This window comes from Talpa occidentalis, unplaced genomic scaffold (assembly GCF_014898055.3).
Source record: "Talpa occidentalis isolate TD23 unplaced genomic scaffold, MPIMG_talOcc4v2.1 talOcc4.8, whole genome shotgun sequence".
NCBI lineage: Eukaryota > Metazoa > Chordata > Mammalia > Eulipotyphla > Talpidae > Talpa > Talpa occidentalis.
In genome coordinates this window covers 19,030,082-19,044,943 of record NW_023605194.1, presented here as the reverse complement: position 1 = coordinate 19,044,943, position 14,862 = coordinate 19,030,082, and the positions used below count along the sequence as shown (strand labels likewise).

Sequence of the window (14,862 nt, the reverse complement as noted above, 5' to 3'; positions counted from 1 at the left end):
TCCAAAAGCAGCTCCTTTGTGGAGGAGGTGAGCTCTGGTGCTCTGTGCATTATGGGCTAAACATGGGACTACATGGTCTGAGTCTTAGAAAGAGGCTGTGGTAACCAGGTTTGCTGCAGAAGTCCTGCCTGAGATTCCCTTTGATGCTCTCTCCAGTGTGTGACAGGTAGTGATAACAACTTAGATCCTCCCATGAATCTACCCAGACACCCAGATTTGCCATTTTTTTTAAAGAGTGGCTGCAGCAACTAAGCTGCTGGGTATGCTGGGCTGGGCTCTGTGGGTGACAGTCAGGCCATCTTCTTGTAAATACCACAAGCTGCTTCCAGAATGCCCCACTGAGCATCAAGGACCTACCTTTGTTTTTGGAGGTCCCTCTTAAAGAGATCATCTTTCCCTAGGTCCCTGTCTATGGAGCCTTCCTGGAGAGAGGGAGTTTAGGAAGTTCAACCCTCTCTGTTCCTTCCCCAGTTCTAAAACTGAAGTGTGTGCAGGATTCTCTTGTACCTATCCTGTTAGCATCAGTAAAGGCCATACAGACAGCCCTCACCTATCACTGGTTTGCTTGAAGCCAAGACCACTTGTACCTTCCACAGTTGCACAAGGGTTGTGACATGGCCATATCACTTCAGGGAGTGACCCAGGCTTGAAGGATCAAAACCACAGGTTCTTTGATCTTTTTGGCCCTCAGACAAGACTCAGTAGGATGCTCAGCTAAGAAAGGAGGGTAGGATTGTCCTTCGGGTAGACTCCATCATTGACTAGCAGTGCAAAAATTCTCATAAGGGTCTGCTGAGAGAGGAAATGTAGACTGTTTCCTGCTAATTTGAAACCTCAGTCACCCTCTCTGGAAACAAATTCTGTGCTTATTTTTCCCTCCATGACCTTATGGCTGCCATCACCCTTTCTCCTCTGCCCTTTCTGATCTCCCCATTCCCTTACATCAGTGCAATGGTAAGGATGCAACTGAAGGGCTGTCCTTTGCTCTGGAAAGGAAATTAGTCTCTTGGCTGGGAAGTCTTGCCTTCTGGAATACAATTGTGTCTTATAGCCAGTTGGAGTGGTTCCTAGAACAGAACCTCTTCTTCACCTGATTCTTTCCAGTTTAGGGTTGAGACAGGCTCTTCTGCCTTTCTGAGGTTCCAGCGTCAGTCAAGTGCAGACTCCTCCCCCAAGTAGAGGACACAACTCCAGAATCCTGGCTAATCCTCCATGAATGTGAGTGGCAGAGGAGAGCACAGAGCAGTTGTTGCTATTTTAGAAAGGGTGGGGCTGAGGGACTTACTAAAGAATGCAAAGTGATAAGCAGGTGGATAGAGTGTTTAAATGTTTTAAAATACAGATGAATGCTGAGTACCAATTCTCCTTCCCACCCCTTGTTAAAATAAAAGTTGAAGCCAGGCTGCCAAAAAGTCTCAGAGCTGCAGGTTGTTATTCTGGGGCCTGTCCCAGGCAGCATCATTGGTGGAGAGGACCGGAACTGGTGATGTCTCCATCTCAGATTGACAGAGCCGCCTGGCCTTTGCTAGAGCAGATTCAGTAACCGTCAGAATTGAGTCACTAAAGCGAGGGCAGGGGGCTGGGCTGTAGGGACAGGGAGCCCCAGATGACTGGGAGGCAGTTTAGGGAGCAAGTCCTTCACCCCAAGGTCTTAAAAAAGCTTCAGGGAAGGCTGATTATCTCTCCAGTTATGGTCAGTTGGGGAAACAGAGGCCAGACCAGAGTCTGGCCAGAGACCAGATTCTGGATGGAGAGAAAAGACTCTCCATTATTTGAGTTGGCCTGTGCTTTCCAAGTTTTGGAGGGACAAAGGCTGTAAAAACAAAGCTTTCCTTTCATCCGTGTCCAGAAATGGCCTTGGTCAGGCAGTGTCTAGTTCCACCCCTCTCTTTGGTTTACCTCCTTTTTAGGGCCCTCATCTCTGCCTCATATGTTAGGAGGGAGGTTGAGTGTTGGAATGAACTCCTTCACTTCACATCATAATTACACTTTCTGTCACTTGGAACCTTATTACCTCTAATTGCCTGTAAACTATACCTGAAATGTGAAAGTAATGGTCTTTGGGTGATTGTTTTTGTCATCCCAGTAGAAGGGGAAAATATATTCTCAGCCAGGAAATCTTTGGCAGCACTTTCATCAAAATACCTCCTTAATCATAGTGGCCTCTAAGGAAGGCCTTCAGAGTAGGAAATAGCCATTTCTACCAACTCTTGCCTCTCCTAAATTGCGTTTTCCTGTGTATCCTACACAGATACTTACAGAGCCCAGTTTACACAGAGACATGAGCACACATAGAATGTTAGCTTCAGCCAGCACCTTTCTTACTTGTCTTTCAGTCTGTTGTAACCTAAGCCAAAAGTCATTGTGGGGCTTGCATCAGACAGGAAGTACAAATCCTGTTCTATCACCACAGTGGTTGAGCCTGCCAGGACCTGCTCATCATCATCATCATCATTATCATCTCATGCATTTTTATGGCACTTGTACTATAATTCATTATTCAATCATTTATTCATTCAGCAAACACTTGTTCCAGTGGTTTTCAAACTTGGGCAAGTATCTGAATCTCTTGGTGGACTTATAAAATAACAGATTGTGAGACCTACACCCAGAGTTTTTGATGTACCAGTCTGAGGTGGACCTGAGAATTTGTACTTATAACAAGTTCCTACTGGATTGTGTGGCCTGTCCTTAGAAACTATGGGAAAACATAATTTTTGCCATCATGATGGTAATCTCACAGAGAGAGACATCACACAATTAATACAAGTACGGAGTAGAATATATGTGCCAGAACTGCTGTGAAGTTTCAAAAGGGGAGCTTGGCTTTGACTGGGTAGAATTCAGGCAGGCTGCATGGAAGAGGTGGCATTTGAAGTAGGCCTTTAAGTGTGGATAGGACTTAAACATGTGGAGCCAGGGTAGAAGGACTTTGCAGGCAGAGGAGGACCACAGACCACGGCCTGGCCCTGTGGAAAATAATAGAGTATGCGTCCTGTTGTTCACCTTTGCCTTGGGGCCACTGGTTTGTCTGCAAAGAAATGAGGGTGCTGATGTTCATCCTATATGCACTCAGTAAGGTCTTCATTTACATCATCTCATTTCACCCTAAAAACATCCCTGCTAGGTATACCTATGATCCCTGTTTGTCAGCACCAGTGTTGCAACTGAAAAGCCACTCCTTTTCCAGAACTGCAAACTCTGGCTTAAGGGATGGTGAACACAGGTTGTGGAGAGGTCGAATATGAGGAAGTCCTTCCTGGCACAGATAGAGCAAAAAAGAAAACCGAGCCCCAGGGAGGCCAGGAACATGCTGATTCCCAAAATGCCTGAATCTCAATGTTCCCAGTTGTCATTTCAGTTAGCTTTATCCCTACCATGCTAGTTTTCAGAGAAAGAGATAATTTGAGGGAACTTCATTCTGGCATCAATTTTTGTGGTTTAGACTTTAATGGAGGGAAGGGAGAATTTCTGGATGGTGGAGTTTTCCTGAATGTATGAAACAGGTATGAGCAAATCCAGTTAATTCTGTTAAGCTGCCAACTTTTTTCTCTTAAGATACCTATTAAAAAAGTGCTCTGAAGGGACGCCAAGGCATTTGCTATCCTGAGCAGAGTGGATAACAGAGAGCTGGGGCCTCCTTCCAAGCTTCTATTGGACTCCAGGCCCCTAGTGATCCAAGGTGTCTAGACAAAGGCAGGTGGATTGCTATCAGCTGATACCACACCTTGTTCATAGTAAGGACTTGGTAAATACGAGTTGACTGATTTCGGATGAATTTGGCCTAACATGGAACCTAGAAGCTTGGATTTGTTCCTAACTATTGCTTTTTGATACAATACTTTTTTTTTTTAAGATTTTATTTATTTATTTATTTATTATTATTATTATTATTTTATTTATACAAGCACTGGGTACAGTCAGAAGCGCGGGAGGGTGAGAGAATTCACCAGAGCCAGAGTGGGGAACAGAACAGGCAGAGCGATGAAGAACACTGCTGAGGGGAGCAGTGGGCAGCAGGAGAGGTCTGCGCGCCATGTGGGACCCTCGCCCGGTGGCCGGGGATCGAACCGGCGCTGCAGAAGCTGCAGGCAGCTTTGCAACCCAGCGCTCAACTGCTGCGCCACCGGGGAGACCCTTAAGATTTTATTTATACAAGAACTGGGGTACTGGTCAGAAGCGCAGGAGGGTGAGAGAATTCATCAGAGACAGAGTGGGGAGCAGAATAGGCAGACGGACCGAAGACACTGCTGAGAGGTGCAGTGGGCAAGACAGGAGAGGTCTGCCACACCATGTGGGTTTCTCCCTGGCTGGCCGGGAATTGAATCCTCTGTGCCACCGGGAGGCCTGTTGATATAATACTTTTTGAGCTTGAAAGGGAAATGTAAACGAAACTCTCTCTGTCTGTGAGCCTGTCTGTAACAACAGTGATTACTAATTAGTAAGTAATTACTAATAAGCTGGAGAACTTGTACCTCAGTTCTAAGTATTCTCTCTGTATGAGTCTTTTAGTCCTCACTATGATCAAGTAAGGTAGAGAACGTTATTCTCCCCAATTTGCAGATGAGGGAAGTAAAACAAAATGACCATGGTCACAAAGCTAGGAAATGGTTTTGTGAATTGGAATTTGAAACCAGATCATCTGCCTCTTCTCTTCTATATCTGCATTCATGCTTATGGGAAACTTGTCCAGTGTTTCACATGAAGTTGTAGTCCTTTAACATCTTCAGTTCCCAAAATGAGGCCTTTTCTACAGTAACAGTGTTAGGAGCTTCTGCCAAGAGCTCTAAGAGGCCAGGGAGGTCACCCATCATCCTGTGGGGTAGAAAGAGAGCTAATTTATAGTATGCTTTGGCTTACTAATGAGGAATTTCCTGCCTGGTGGTATTTTCCCAAATTTATAGTGAATTCTGGAGCCCATGACTCAGTTCCTACATGGGGCTGTGATTGTTTATAAAAACATGTTTTCCATTTTGCCTCACATGAGACCCTTCCCGCGATAAGGTCACAATTTTCAAAGTTATCATTATGGAAAAGTCATCTCTGGGTAGGTGTGTATTTGGGAAGAAGGTTGTAGTTCTGTCTTCCCTTATGTGTCTCCTTCCTTTTTAAAACTTTCTTCCTTGGCCCCATTTGATGGAGGCACCCTTGTCTTAACCTCACAAAAGACTATCTTGGAACCATTCCAGACACAAAGGAGAGAAACAACAATAACAGGATTTATTTACATGGGGTGGGGGGGAGGGCAGAGAATTCACAGACTGGCATGTGGCCAGAGGCCATCTATCCTGCCGAAGAGAATGTCCACTGAGCAGAGACCTGGGGTACAAGTTCAAGCCTCCTTTGGCAAACTGGCAGCTTCTCCACAGACATCCCTCCTTACCAGCAGTCTATGTGCCAAAGCCCCAGCAGTACAACTACCAGAAGCCCCAGCAGCTTACCCATTGGAAAGCCTCAGCACAGGTCCACCCTTGTTTTCCTTCAGTCCTCCCCTTCGTGGGTGGGCTTTGGAAAGCTCCACTTTCTACCATCCAGTTGACTATGGGCACCACCCACTGACTTGGAGGTTGCGCCTCATGGTTCTTCCTCTTACAATTTCCCCACTTTAATTCTTGTCACCATTTTTATGGTGATGAAAGTCAGATGTCTGGATGCCGTGGTGCAGCCTTGGACCACACTCTTCTCCCTGGCTATGGTGTATGCAAAGGAAATAGGAATTGGTCATTGTCCATGCACAGCCAGTATGGCAAAGTCCATCATTTCTAGAAGTTTCAATCAGTCCAATCCAAAAAGGAGAAAAAAAAGTTCAAAGCTGCTTAAGAGAGGTTACTATTCAAATCATTCTGTCTTTATTCCTATTCTATCAACTAGTACAGAAAAATCCATTTGTAAACTAAATCTAATTCCAATCTATTTGATCTACTTTTGCAAAAACTCATAGGCTAGAATAACCAAGTAGAATTTCTGTTGGCTTTGTTGGAACTTTCCATAAGGGATCTTAGATTGAGCTCTTGACATTTGACCTGTCCAGATCTCAGGAGCCATGCCATGGGATGGTCTCACCAGACTCTACCTGTTACATTTGTACTTTTGGGAAGATTTCTTCTTCTCAAGGTTCCCAAGGCTTTTCTCTGTGGGTTCTCCAGACCTGCCAATGGAGGTAAGCTTCCCTACACTCCTTCCTAGAACGTCTCTGGAACCCTGTAGGCAAGGTAGTGAGCTCTTTTCTTGTCGGTTCTGCTCTGTCTCAACTTTCAGAAGGTCTCAACTGTCACATTCCAGTCAAAGCCTGGGTAATGAATGTATCCCTATTTTCAATTCTCTATTTAAGGTGAAACAAAATTCCTTATTGAAATTATGCAATGTTAGACACATTGTCATAAATAACAAAAATACTTAACTACCATTTTTTATATTTTACTATGGTATCAAGGAGACAGAAAGTGTAACACAATTTACCTCTTAAACAAAATGCAATTTAATATTGCTGTAACTCATGGTCAGTTAATAGAACAAAAAATTTTTTAAAATATTTTATTTATTCATACAAGCACTGGGTACAGTCAGAAGCGTGGGAGGGTGAGAGAATTCAACAGAGCCAGAGCGGGGAACAGAACAGGCAGACTGATGAAATACACTGCTGAGGGGAGCAGCGGGCATGGCAGGAGAGGTCTGCGCGCCATGTGGGACCCTCGCTGGCAGCTGGGGATTGAACCGGCACTGCAGAGGCTGTGGGCAGCTTTGCAGCCCAGTGCTCAACCGCTGTGCCACCAGGGCAGGCCTAGTTAATAGAAAATTTTTTTCTTGAATCAAAAAACAACCAAACAACAACAACAAAAACCAATAACATTTCAAACAAAGCCATATTAAATTAATTCAGTTCTCGGTAAGGAACTTTCAATCCAGAGTTCTGTCCATTATCATGGGTCTTGAAATTTTGTCAAGGTGTTTCTCCTGTTAATTTTTCCAAAAACAATTTCTGCAAGTGTTAAAACTCTGAAATAACCAAAACTAAAGACTTGATGCTAACATAATTGATAAGGAAATATCTAAGTTTTAGTTTATTTTGTTTCCAGTTTTATAATATGAAATAACTTTGAAATAATTTTATAATATGAAATAATTTTATAATATGAAATAATTGATAAAAGAAAATTAAAATTCCTCATAATCCTTTTAAAGAGAAATCACAAGTTTTGTTTTTCCTTTTTGCCTTTGGTTCCCATATATAATTTTTAAGCCAGTTTGCTTACTGATCAAACAAAAATATTATAAGGCTTTTCTGCATACATTTAAATTGGGGAGAGTATCTTATATTGGGGTTTGGTGAGATTCTGAGCATGATCTAAGAGAACGTGGTGGGAAATGAGAAGAAATAATCCATGCAGAGGAGAGGGCTTCTGGGCCTTTTCAAACCCTGTTCCTCTAACCCAATCCCTTGAAGCAGGAAGGAAGAAGGGGAGGCTTCTAAGGGCCCCGAGTCTAATGCAACCATGTAACTGATGGCCTAGAGAGGTGGGAGCAGATTGTGACAGCAGGAGATGGAGCTGTGTTGGAGCACATCAGGAACAGGGGAAGTCATTCATACTCTCCAGGAAAGACGTGGACCTCAGGCTACTAGAATTTTTCCACTTCTACTTCTCATGACTTTTTTTTAAGACTTATTTTTATTTATCTGTGCATACAAGAACTGGGCTGCAGGCCAGATGTGCAGAGAGGTGAGAGGATTCCCCAGAGATAGAGTAGGGAGCAAAACAGGCAGATCTACTGAAATCCACTGCTAAGAGGAACAGCGTGTGAGACGAGAGGTTTTCTGCGCCGTGTGGTTACCTCCCTGGCCAGGGATTGAACTCATGCCTCAGTGGCTGGTGATAGCTTGATAGCGCTGAGACTTTAACCCTTGTGTCAGCAGAGAGTCCCCTTTTCATGACTCTTGTATTAATTACAGAGACACTCATGGTACAGAAAATCTTCTGATCTTTTTGGATATCAGGAGAAACCTAAGAATTCCTTTATCAGATGGCCTTGTGAGTCCCTTGGAACTGCTAATCTGAATCTTGGACATTTTGAGGGACTCTTTGCTTTTGGAGTTCAGGGACAAGCAAAGAACCGGGATCCATCCTTAAGGGCTTGGGCAGAATTGAGGGGAGGTGGAGATGGACCTCTTTTACTCAGCGATCCCTTAAGAGATAAAGTTCACTGCCCTAGAAAGTGAGCATATTTAATGCCTAGCAAGCCTAAGGTACAAAAGGAGCAATGGTGCTGGAGAGATACCTTAGCATCTTCCCTTCCCCCAGCTCCCTGGAGTTGCTTAAGTGGTGACCTTCTTTACCATTGTTCTTCCATCCCTGCCCTCTCCCATCCACAGCTTTCACTATAGTACCAACATTACTGAAAATTGAACACAGGTTCAAAATGTGAACTCATGGGGCAGGTCCATTAGTGCCAGCTTCAAACAGGCAGCCATTGTCTGGGATTCCTTGTTGTGACGGTGGCCCCTCTGGTGGTGTTCACTGTGTGTGCCTCTCTGTCTTTCCTCCCGGCCCCCAGGGTTCTGGCTGGTGTGGACTATCATCATCATCCTGAGCTGCTGCTGTGTCTGCCACCACCGCCGAGCCAAGCACCGGCTTCAGGCTCAGCAGCGGCAACATGAAATCAACCTGATTGCCTACCGGGAAGCCCACAATTACTCAGCGCTGCCATTTTATTTCAGTATGTATCCCCAGAGCCATCAAACCCCACCTTCAGGAGCCCAGAATACACAGGCTGCTGCATGGGTAACCAGAGCTCCTGTGGGCCCCCTTGTCTAGCTAAGAGCAGAGGACTTGCAAGTACTGGGTGAAGGGGGCACTCACTGTTAGCACAGAGGAGCAGGTGCAATGGATGCAGCTTCCAGAAAACACTGGGCCATTCCAATCCACGCTGGCTGCTTCTTTAGCAAGTCTCTGCTCCTTTAGCAAATTATTTGAGGCAAATAGTCAAATGGTATATGATGTGAATGAATAGAAATTTAAGGTTCAGTGGTCTATAATCCTCCAGTTTTGCTTACTACCATATGGTATACCTGAGTAGAGGCTGTCATGAGATGGACAGGCGTGGGGGAATGACCTTGGAATTTCCTGAGAACCGAGAAGATTGGTGACTCACTGAAGGACTCCCTCAGAATATCTGACCACTCAAGTGGTCAGAGGCGGCCGAGCTGTGCAGCCATCCAGCAGTGTTTCTGCAACATGTAGTGGTCACCAGGGTGGAATTCCACATGGGAAAGGGTAAAGTGCTTAGCACAGTGCCTGTCATGTAGTATGTGCTCAATAAATGCTAGCAATTAATGTTGTGTGATGAGATTGTCAGCATATTGACCTGGCATGTTCTTAATATGTCTTGAATGACTGGCCTCTGTCTTTGCTGGGAGCCCAGTGCTTTTGATCTGAGTCAGGATGAGGTTTGTCTTCCCAGACCACCTCTTCATCCACATTGCCATTCTCACCGGTTTCTAACCTTTTAGAAAAGGATCTTACTACTTACTTAAACTTGGAAGGGTTGGGAAAAGAAAAAGGTAGTTAGGAAGTCTCCAGGTATGTTCTCTGAGGCCTGTGGAACTTAGATGGAGAACACAGAGTGAACAGGAGCGTAAAGGCGCATGCACTTGGAAAGAGGCCCTTCGGGCAGAAATACTCTGGCCATCCAGCACATCTGCCTGCCCCTCTGCCTTGACTCCAGACAGCCAAGAAGTCCTTGCCTGTGCAACAGCTCAGGTCCCTCCTATGTCAGGAAGCTGAATTAGGTCCCTCCCATCTGTCCTTCTCTCAGCAAAATTGCTCAGGCCCCCTGCCCTGCCCACTGCCAAGAGCTGTAGCTGTCACTTGGTGGGTAGGCTGGGGGTGGGGGGACATATGTTTGGTTTGAGCTTTGAAGTCTGTCCTGGAACAATTGCCAGTGTAGTAATTTCTCCTCCCTACTCCCCATTTTAGGGTTTTTGCCAAACTATTTACTACCTCCTTATGAGGAAGTGGTGAACAGACCTCCAACTCCTCCCCCACCATACAGTGCCTTTCAGCTCCAACAGCAGCAGCAGCAGCAGCAGCAGCAGCTGCCTGCCCAGTGTGGCCCTGCAGGCGGCAGCACCCCTGGCACCCATCCCACCAGGGACTCCCAGGGGGCCCAGAGCAGCCCCTTGTCTGGGCCCAGCAGAAGCAGCACAAGACCCCCCAGCATCGCTGACCCTGAGCCCTCCGATGTGCCTGCTGACCTGGCAGCCACCAAAGCCCGTGGAATGGAGCGCAGTGGCTCTGTGGCCGGCCTGGGGGAGCTGGAGCCCGGGGCCTTCCTGAACAAGGATTCTGAATGTAAGGAGGAGCTGCTGAGAGATGACAGCTCCGAGCTGGGCAGTGTCCTCCCTGACAGCAAAGACAAGACACCTGGCAGACATCGCCGCTTCACAGGAGACTCGGGCATTGAGGTGTGTGTGTGCAACCGGGGCCACCACGACAGTGACCTTAAAGAGTTCAGTGCGCTCATCGATGATGCTCTGGATGGACCCCTGGATTTCTGTGACAGCTGCCACATGCGGACCCCTGGCGATGAGGAGGAAGGGCTCTGTCAGCCCTCACAGGAGCAAGACCGAGAGCCTGGCCACCCCCACTTACCACGGCCACCCGCGTGCCTGCTGCTGAACACCATAAATGAGCAGGACTCCCCAAACTCCCAGAGCAGCAGCTCCCCCAGCTAGAGCAGGCCTTGCCTATATCCAAGAACTTGGCAAAGCATCCAGGGTAGGAGAGAACCACGAGAGAAGCATTAAATGACTTTCAGAGAAAGTGGTATAGCCACTTTGATCTTTTTTGTTTGTTTTTTTTTTGTTGTTATTCCTCCTCTCCTGCATCTCTAGGTAGATTTTCATGGGTGGTTGCCTTTCCACACACAGAAGCAGTGTAATGGAGAGCTGAGAAGTTGGTTCTGTGACTCATTCCTCATAATCCCATGCCATCCCCTTCCCTCTCGTGTTATTTCTCGCTCCCCTCTTGGGGCAGCGAGGTGTGTGATTTAGGAGTCCTCAAGGAAGGGACTGAGATGTGTTCTGAGATGACTCTTGGTGATGTAGTAGACTCATGCTTTGGTGTTAGTTTCAGAGAACCTTGGTGTGTCTCAGTCCAGGTGAAGAAGGAAGCCCGCTGGGGCCCAGGGATTGGCACCCCTTGATGCCATGTGTACAGTGCATTGACTGGGCTAATCCTGTGGAGGCTGAGAACCAGTGGGCAGTGGTGTGTAGGTGGGCAGCGGGCTTACTGCTCTATGTCCAGTGACAAGATTGATGCACCACTGTGCTTTTTGAGCTGCCCCTTCCAGCAGGTTCTGGTTGACTGCAGACCATTGAGTTGTGGAAGATTATACTTCCTTTTATGTTTTTCTTTTTTAAACAAAGTGAGCTGAAAACAAGAACTTTGCCAGTGGGCATGCAAGAATTCTGTGCTGGAAAAGGGAAGTCTGTGGCCCTTTCCCAGGTTGGCCTTCAAGATCTGGCTGCACTTGCTCCAGAATGAGAGGTTTTATGTGCAGGCTGTCACTGGAAGTTCTGTGGGTGCGTAGGAGGCCCTCTGCCACGGCGCTGGGTAGAGTTGCAGCTTTCTTCATCTCTGCCCCTTGGTCTGTGCCCACAGTCTACCAGTCCCTCCCCCACCCAAGGACACTGTCTGCTGGCTTTTGTGTCTCCGTGTTCTAAAGGAACAAACAGGAGGCCATGGGTCCTGAGAAAGTACAGCCCTGGAGCCTGCTCTCACACAGTATTTTCTTGGAGTCTGAATAAGTCATTTTGTTTTGTTTAAACTGACCACTTGGAAAAGTTGCCTGGGTTATCTGTGGTTTTCATGCCCTTTTTCTGCATCCCTTTGCTTTGAGTGGGGCCTCTAATTTTCATAGCCCATGTAAAGAGTCTGAGTGGCTCAGGTAGGAGAGTGAAGGCTGCCATCCAGAAGGACCTTGCAATCCTTAGGTCTGTAGTTCGACTTTAAGAACGAGTTGAGCTTTGATAGGAATTATCTCAATGGAGGAAACCAACAGTGAAATTAACATTCCCTATCCAGCCCTATTCAGTGAAGTTTGGTTCTTCCTCCATTTTTATCGATGATATTCAGACTAGGCATTGATGTTATGATAATAGAAAAACCAAACCAAATATATATATATATACACACATATATAGAACACACACACACATAGATACATATAGGTGCTATCTATGTGTGTATGTATACACACACACACACACACAAATAGACAAGCTTTGAGGGGAAGGGAATGAGTGCCTGTTTGGAATCCATAAAACCAAAATCCATGTCGAACAAAGTGAAGTCCATATACAATGACTTATGGGCAGCCTGCGCGTGTGTGTCCATTGTGTGTGAGCCCCTGCCCTGTTTTCCTGTGAATATACTTTGAATGGCAGTTATTCTGCTCTGCCTACCACTTGTTGGAGCAAATATGGCCCTCTCAAGGTAATTTATTTTACACATTTACTGTTTACTGAACAAATGTCTGACTGTGTGCTGAGGTGTATTCAGCAGTAGCGTGGACGGCCGTCCCGTTTTTGTCAGATACTGTGCTCCAAGTAGAGGTTTTACTCTACCCATCACTGCAATTTGCACATTGCTCCGTGGACTCTCGGAGGCCTGTGTTCTGTTCTCTGTAAATGGAAACGTGCTCTGAACCTGTCTGCCTCCCTCAGCTGTTTCCAGCCTGGGTTTCATTCCCCGGGGGTGTCTGTAACCTCTCGGTCAGAATGTGAAGATGGAATTCAGACAGAAGATTGGATCTTCAGTGATAAGTTTGAGCTGTGGCTCAGGTGTTGGCCCTGTCCAGAATCTCCAGACAGCTTTGGGAAACAACAGAGCCACAGGGCCTAACTCCCTCCCACCGATTGTAAGCAGACTGGTATGTGGGGAGACTGGGCGGGAGTGAGCCAGCGGCCCCTCGGATGCCTTTCCTTCCACCTATGAAATAAATATCCCAACAGCTCACTGAAGTGTCTGTCTCAAAGGAGATCAAGATTTACCAACAGGAATCCTTCTTCAGTTAACTGGCAAATGGATGAACTCTGGCCCTCTCATCTGCCCCTCCCCATTCAAATGGGAACAGGTCTATGTTAACCATTGACTTCCCTCTAGCATCCCACCTAAAGGCTGAGCGAGGAGAATGTGGCTAGTGGAGCTGGACTGGATTCCGAGGTCACTGTCAGGCCCCTTCCAAATGGGGCTCCCCTGTGCAGAGAAGATGGAAACAGGAAGCAAAGAACTAATTAGGGATTGGGGAGATGTGACTGAATCTGGTGTTTTAGGTGAATGCGAAGGAAGGGGTTGGTAGAGGATGCGGTGCTACCGTGGGAAGATTTATTTGCAAGTGGTAACACATTCCTGTGAGGCATATCATTTGTCAGTTATTGTGAATATGTGTATTTTAAGCAATAAGATTCAGCTGGTCAGATTTTCTGGGCAGTCTTGGTGACGCATTTCCTGTGCTGTGATTGTTCTGAAGACAAGTGGCTCTAACCACTGTGAGAAGCCTAAATAAAATAAATCCCCAACATCCTACTGCTGCAGTTTGTTCTCTTTTCCTCTCCTTGGACGCTGGGGAGTCGTGCCTCGAGATTCAGAACCGCAAGTACTTTCCTTTCTCCACACAGAGCCTGAGAGACATCCCAGGGCAGCTGAGGATAGGGTGCAGGGTCAAGTGAAACTGCAGGCCTGAGGGGAAGCTGGGTAAAGCCTGCTCAGAGGCCACACTTGGTCCTAGGAATTTCCCCCCAAATCCTCTCTCTCTGTTTTAAAAAATTTATTTATATATATTTTACATCATTGTTCATTTTTAAGCAATGTTTGCTTTTTTTCCTCAGGTGTATTTCCCATAGAATTTCCTCCACCAATTTACCCGTCCACCATCATCACAGTCCCTGTGTTCTTCCCTCCCTCCTTCCAATCCCTCTCCCTCTCCCTCCCCTGCAGGGTGTCTCTGGCTTATAATTATCTGTTTTTGTTTTGTTGTGTTTTTATTGTTATTTTTTCTCCTGATGTCTTATTTGGTTCCCCTATATTCCTCGTATAAGTGAAACCATCTGATATTTTTTCTTTTTCCTTCTGACTTACAAAATCCTCTCTCTGCCAAAGTCTCTGCCAAGACTTTGTAAAGATTCACACAGATTAAAATCAGACCCAAAAGCAGAAACAAGTTTTTCAGATACCCCAAGGCTGAAACCTGACATTTGAGAGAAAGCAAGTACTCCATGAGATCTCTTTTCGTGCTGTGATAGACACGTGGAAGGGCGCTTGGCTGTGGGATTAATGCACAAATGTGTATTATTGAGTGTTCCCTGTTGTGCCCCATGCTGTGCTGGATCCTAAGGATCACGTGAAAGACATCTGTCAGACACAGTCCATGCCCTTAGAAAGTTAAATTCCAGTTAGGAAGACCAGATATCCCTGTTTGAATTAGTGAATTAAATAGAAGGTGGGCTAAGATGCAATTGGGGAGTGCTTGGTAGGTGGTCTTGGGTCTTGCAAACCAGCAGGCACTCAGAACTGATATTTAGTCCCTGGGGAGCCAGTGGTAGGCCAGTGATTGTTTTACTCTCTGCTTAAGATCATCCACTTAGAACTTTGAGTTAGGGTAAGGCCCTCTCCCAGCCTGTGTAAGGACCAGCTTTTGCCTCTGCACAGGCAGGGAAACACCCTCAACCAGAAGACTTCTCATTGGGGCACCAGAAGGTGGGCAGAACAGGTTGATGTGCCACCTCTTAACTATGGAGAAGGGGTCCCTGCCTCCTCAAGTAGAACCCTCACTGCTGGACCAGCAGGGGGTGCTGAAGAGACCCTT

At 46.3% G+C, this 14,862-nt stretch overlaps 1 protein-coding gene across 3 annotated transcripts in view; it reads left to right on the top strand.

Annotated features, from left to right (window-relative positions):
* WBP1L (WW domain binding protein 1 like) overlaps positions 1–13,703 on the top strand; it is a 49,679-nt gene extending 35,976 nt beyond the window's left edge. For 2 of the 3 annotated variants that reach the window (XM_037497117.2, XM_037497116.2), the window contains 3 exons: positions 6,032–6,160; positions 8,551–8,712; positions 9,972–13,703. In XM_037497117.2, the coding sequence (XP_037353014.1) occupies positions 6,032–6,160; positions 8,551–8,712; positions 9,972–10,729 (1,049 nt within the window). In that variant the 3' untranslated portion in view covers positions 10,730–13,703. The remainder of the gene's footprint in view (positions 1–6,031; positions 6,161–8,550; positions 8,713–9,971) is intronic. The other variant, XM_037497120.2, reaches the window with a different exon arrangement.
* Positions 13,704–14,862: the final 1,159 nt, after the last annotated feature.